At 37.9% G+C, this 5,896-nt stretch overlaps 2 protein-coding genes across 2 annotated transcripts; both read left to right on the top strand.

Moving 5' to 3' along the window:
• Positions 1–1,697: 1,697 nt before the first annotated feature.
• Positions 1,698–4,039, top strand: LOC140175137 (protein FAR1-RELATED SEQUENCE 5-like). The gene is made up of 2 exons (XM_072202064.1): positions 1,698–2,150; positions 2,294–4,039. Exons 1-2 carry the CDS (start codon positions 1,698–1,700, stop codon positions 4,037–4,039), a joined length of 2,199 nt encoding a protein of 732 aa, XP_072058165.1.
• Positions 4,040–4,125: 86 nt separating this feature from the next.
• On the top strand, positions 4,126–4,945 carry LOC112709210 (uncharacterized). Its single transcript, XM_025761107.2, has 3 exons — positions 4,126–4,200; positions 4,297–4,380; positions 4,483–4,945. The coding sequence occupies exons 1-3, from the start codon at positions 4,162–4,164 to the stop codon at positions 4,672–4,674; spliced, it is 315 nt and encodes a 104-aa protein (XP_025616892.2). The 5' UTR covers positions 4,126–4,161; the 3' UTR covers positions 4,675–4,945.
• Positions 4,946–5,896: the final 951 nt, after the last annotated feature.

The following is a 5,896-nucleotide window of genomic DNA, read 5'->3' as shown; positions in this document are numbered from 1 at the left end:
CTACTACTTTCTTCTTCTCTAGGAAACATTTTATATGTTCTTTTCAATGCATGTTGAAGCCATCAGAAATGCCTTGCATGTTGTGTTTCTGGTGCGATGTATTTGCATTTCTCTATTTCTTGTCAATAATACAAATTTTTAGGTTTTGTAAAGATAAAAAATGTACACTGTAATTTGTGGTTTACTAAAGAACCTGCAGCATTACGATGAATTAATAATTTAAAGGATAGCGAGTGATAGAGACGCTGATGTGGACAGTTAGTTAGAGTTGATTGTTAGTTATGGCAGCTAGGCACAATCTTTAACTGTAGTTAAGTAGAGTGAATTAGATGATTTGCTTGTAACTTAAACCACTGCACAATATATAAGCATGGCTCCTGTATCATTCACCTCAAGAAATTCACTCTCTCAATCTACCAAAACTTTGAATCTCTCTATCATCTCATTCTCTCTAAAACTACCTGACTGCCACTGGTACCATTTTTTAATGATAAATGAAGGTTAAATATAAATTCAGATGGTGGCGTCGAGAGTTAAGTTAATCAACTATATCAAGCGCTTCTTTAATCGGATTTAGTATAATGGCACCATACAACACATAAATCTAAGGATTTAGCTATGAGATTTTATAGATATTCTTTATAATTTGGTGATTTCTTCCAAACCCATGGCAAATTTGTGGGTAAGTTACCCTTGCTCATGTGTCATCATCTCAGCCATTGATCAAAAAATTTTTCAAACTTCCATTAATGCATTCATTGATTATAACAAAAGCCTTTAATGAACATATACCATAACAAATACTATATTAATTATTGTATACATATACTGTATAGTGTATTAGGGAACATTTACAATTATAATTTGTAATCTCTAACTTGTTTTTCATTTTAAAAAATACCCTCCATTTCTTCCTGAAATTCAACATGCATGTCTAAAAACTTGGAAAACGCATAGAACCCACTACCCATGGTTTTTTTTATCCTTTGTTCTATACCCACTACCCAACCCTGAAAGTTGTTATCCTAGAACCCACTACCCAACGCCGTTTGATTTTTTCCCCGTCGTTCTATACCCAGCGTCCATTTAGCAAGAATGATGTCGTTCGAGTAACAGGTTCCGGTACTAGTGCTCTGGTTCCGTCAGATTGCCGTTGACGTCAACTGAGGAGAGGGCGGACGCTAAACTGATGTGGTTCCAGTAGAGAAATTTGTAGCTGAACTTCTGCTTGATTTGTAACTGTGGCTGCTTGAAGCTGGTTTACCAACATTCATTTTTTGGCTGGCTTCGAATTAGGTGCGTCTGATTTGGCAAGGTCACATCCCTCCGAGAGTGCATTTTTTATCCGTTCAAACTCAAACTTTGGTTGTCATCAAGGTATGTCGGATTAAGTTTTTTTGTTAATCCAGATTAGTTTAATTTGGATGATGGTCTATGCCTTTTAAATGGTTCTCTGTTTAGGGTGTTGGGTTGCTATTCTGGAATTTGAAAATTAAGTAACATTATCCAGTTCTATGCTGTGGCTAGGTTTGGGAAATTGAAATTAAAACCTTATACTGGGGTCGTAAACAATTGGGTTAGTTTAATTGGTTTTGGTTCATTTAATTTTAAATGTAGCTTAGTTTAGCTACCCGTAGTTGCTGCTGTTGGATCTGTCTATTGACATTTTTGGGTAAAATTATGGCAGGGGTTAAATTATGTCCATAAACGAGGTTGATGTGAAGAATGATTCTGATAATGATTTGGGTGATGATTTCGATTATCAACCGAATGTAGAAGATGATGCTGAAGACGACGATGTGGATTCACTGGATTCTACTAGCAAGAGTGAAGAAGTTTGTGGTGTAAAAAGAATAGCAGATTTAATGGTGGAGGATATTTGGAACCTGGAGTTTAGGACAGAGGATGAGGCTTGCCAATTTTATAACACTTATTCTTGTTGGCATGGATTTGTAATGAGGAAGGACGACATGGTTAGGGATAATCAAGGTAGAATCATTAGCAGGCAACTTGTTTGCAACAAAGAGGGGTGGAGGAATGTGAGGTATCTTGATCTGGATGATAGATCAAGGGAGGCAAGGTCACTAACGCGAACCAAGTGTCCAGCTCGGCTTAGGGTAAAGCTTGATTATGGCTACGGTATATGGAAGGTATCATGTTTTGTGGAATCTCACAATTTGTGCATCTGGTTCCGGCCAATCGTCGTCTCAGTGTCACTGATAAAGTCCAAGTGGAAAATCTTCATAATTTTGGTATCAAGACCTGCCATATTATGGGGTATATTGCGTTCCAGAAGGGTGGATATCGTCATGCTGGCTTCACATGCAAAGATTTGTACAACCACATTGATCGTTATCGTCAGTCGAAAGTTAAAAACGGGGATGCCAATGCGGCAATAAACTATTTGATTGGCAAGTCAAACAACGATCCGCTGTTCTTTGGAAAGTATACGTTCACTAGTGACGAAAGGCTCGAGCATATTTTTTGGGCAGATGGGCAGTCAATTATCGACTATCACTGCTTTGGAGATATTGTTGCCTTTGATTCAACCTACAAGAAGAATAAATACAACAAGCCTTTGGTCATTTTCTCCGGATGCAATCATCACGGACAGACTGTTATATTCAGCTTCGGCCTACTATCCGACGAAAGCACAGAGACGTATAAGTGGTTGTTGGAAACTTTTGTTGAAGCGATGGGTGGGAAAAGTCCTAAAGCAGTAATAACTGAAGGAGACCTTGCCATGCGAGATGCAATCAAGAATGTTCTTCCTGATGCGACCCATCAGTTATGCGGATGGCATCTGCAGAGAAATGCATGTGAAAATATAAAGAATCCTAATTTTCTGCGCGATTTTAAGTGTCTTATATACGACAACAACGACCACAGAGAGTTTGATCGGAGATGGGCAGCCATTTTGGATAAGCACAACCTTGTTGGGAGTACCTGGATGGAAAAGACGTACGAAACTCGTGCGATGTGGTCCCATTGTTTCCTCCGGGATAAGTTTTTCGGTTACATAAGGACGACATCACAATACGAAGGTATAAATTCTCTCATCAGATTTTATGTTAATCGCAAGAACACCCTCATTGATTTCATGCATAACCTGGATAGGGCCTTAAAGGAGTATAGAAACAATGAATTAATAGCTGACTTTAAGTCTCAGCTCTCAGAGCCAGTGATGATTACGTCGTTGGAGGTATATGAAAGATCTGCATCATGTTATTTCACGCGAAACATTTTCAAGGAAATTCGTAATGAGATTCAGAGGGCAGGGGCTTTGAATATCAAGGTACTAAGCACAACCTTGGACAAGGTCGAGTTCAGTGTGACTGCTCTCGGAGACCCGGCCAAAGATCGACGGGTGGAAGTCGATAGAGGTAAAAATCTGTTCTCGTGCTCGTGCAAGATGTTTGAATCACGTGGTATTCCGTGTAGTCATGTCTTCTGTGCCATGAAGTTCGAAAACATACTTGAGTTTCCAGATTCGTTGATCTACAAAAGGTGGACAAAGAATGCAAAGAACGAATTTATTATCACAGAAATGCCTGTGAATGATGACATCGAAAGGGTCTTAAAGTTTCGAGTTGGTGCATTAGCATCGAATTGCAACAAGCTGTGTGATATTGCTTGTAAGGATCTTGCAGACTTTGATGAAGTCCAGTCTGAACTTGTCAATTTAGTTATCCACCTGCAGTCACGCAAACAAGGTAAGTCAACTCCTAATGTTAACGTGGAAGGCATCAACGATCCCTTTGTTGTCAAAAGCAAAGGAGCCCCTTCCAAGAGGTCTTCTTGGAGGAAGAAGAGAGCATGCTCTAATTGCCACAAGTACAGTCATTACTACAAGCGCTGTCCAGATCTGATGCAGCATAGTGTGGAAGGTAAACCTCACAATCGATCAGACGGCAATGCATCAGCCAAGGACTCAGTTTTTAGTCCAGAAAGGTTTGGTAATTCTTCGAGGTCGATCTCAGTTAAGTCCGAACACCACTTAGGACCTAAGACGAAGGTACGATTTGTTTATTCTAACTAGACTCCTGCTGTGAATATCTTTTTCGGTGTGTGTTCCTTTAAAAACCATTAAACTATGTGAATGTTCCTGTGATTGCACAGCCTTTTAAAAAGGGTGGAACAAGGAAGTTTACGGCGACGGGTATGAGGAACCGGAAGGGTAAAGATAACACTTTTGATGAGGTAATTTTTTTGAATCTAAACCTCTAATTTCTGTGTCATGAACTGGGTAAATTAATGAAGATCTCGTTGTTCTTGTTTAAAAAATTTATAAAACAGCGGAGCCTCCATGAAAGCAGTGAATCCATTGACATCGTGTCCACGAATGGTTTTTTTAACAAAAATGTCTACTTGTTAACACAGGTGTGATGCGTAAAACTCTCCTTAACCACTTTGCGATGAATGACCGTTATGGTTTTATGCATGATTATGGTTTCTGATTGGGGATTATGATGTCATAAGCAGGTAAAGGAGCCACAGCAGGACAAGAGACATTCATTCATGAACTATGAATGCGTTAATGATGTCATTGATGAGAAATGTGACACACCACATGTGCAGATCGATGTCCGAGATCCGTTACCATCGTCACTGCCTTGTGGCAACAAACAAGGATCGTACATGGCATTGTTCGCGTCGATGCATAGGACACTTTGACCATTTGAAGGAATTAGTCTTCTGAATATAGTGCAATGGAAATATAATTGGTTCTAAAAGCATGATGTATCATGATTTACTGACTGCAATGTATTTGTCGTTGCTTGGTATTGAGGAGTTTTAACGTGTACTTATTTCCGTTAACTGTGAATATGTCCATTAGGATAAGTATGTGATTTGCTTACATTGCTGTATTCTCGTTGCAGTTAATTGTGGTTGATTTTTGGGTAACAAGTTCCTACCATTGTGATTATGCAATTCAGTTGATCAATTAGAGTTGTGTAATTTGATTTTTTTCCCTACTTAGTCCATTATGATGAAAATCATGTTCACTGATATGCATGTGTTTTGCGTACATTGCTGTATTTTAGTTGCAGTTTATTGTGGTTGCATTTGGGGTAAGGACTTCCTACCATTATGGTTATGCAATACATTTGATAAATTAGAGCTATGTTAATGGATTATTTTCCCTTCATAGTGCATTTGATTTACCAACCAAATTATTAGATTGAATGGGTTGTAGTCTCCAAGGTTGAATTGTTCATAGATGGTTGTAAATCTCTTTTGTGACGTTGAGGTTGTGAATCTATTTTGTTATTATGGATTTCGTATATTAATTGGAAATTTTTTTAAGGGGAGATGGCACACTGTGTATGAAAGCAGTTTCAAATATATATGTGTCATCAATGTATTATATATGAAGCAGAAAATCGTAAACATAAACACATTTATATTCGTTTAGGTTCAATAACATTTTGAAGTTGTTAGAGTTTTACATACTGACAGAATTTAAAAGTGGGAACAACACATGTTTGAAACCCTGTGGAAATTTCCTTTAGGTTGAACAATAGTTATGTTATCAGCTATTTGACTACAACCTGACTTTGATAGGCAGGGTTTTGCTTCCTGAGATTGAGAGCTTGAATATTTCCAAAATGTAGTCATCTGGTATCTATAACATTGTTGACTATTATGACCTGATATTAAAAATTAATTAACAATGACTGTAAGAAAAGTATTTGTTAAGACAGTTCAAGAAAGCATAGACTGCAACATTATAATTACTATTGTTCGCATGTACCTCATCCGTTAGTGTTTCTGGATATCATTAGGTGGCCTGAAGAATGACCTAAAAATCAACCTGGTTGCACAAACAACAATGCCAAAAAATAACATATACAGAAATTTAGTATTCATTGAAGCAAAGAAATCAAATATTCAC

Source organism: Arachis hypogaea, chromosome 9 (assembly GCF_003086295.3).
Source record: "Arachis hypogaea cultivar Tifrunner chromosome 9, arahy.Tifrunner.gnm2.J5K5, whole genome shotgun sequence".
Classification (NCBI taxonomy): Eukaryota; Viridiplantae; Streptophyta; class Magnoliopsida; order Fabales; family Fabaceae; genus Arachis; species Arachis hypogaea.
The sequence above is the reverse complement of the archived record's forward strand: the minus strand, read 5'-3'. Positions and strand labels throughout refer to the sequence as shown.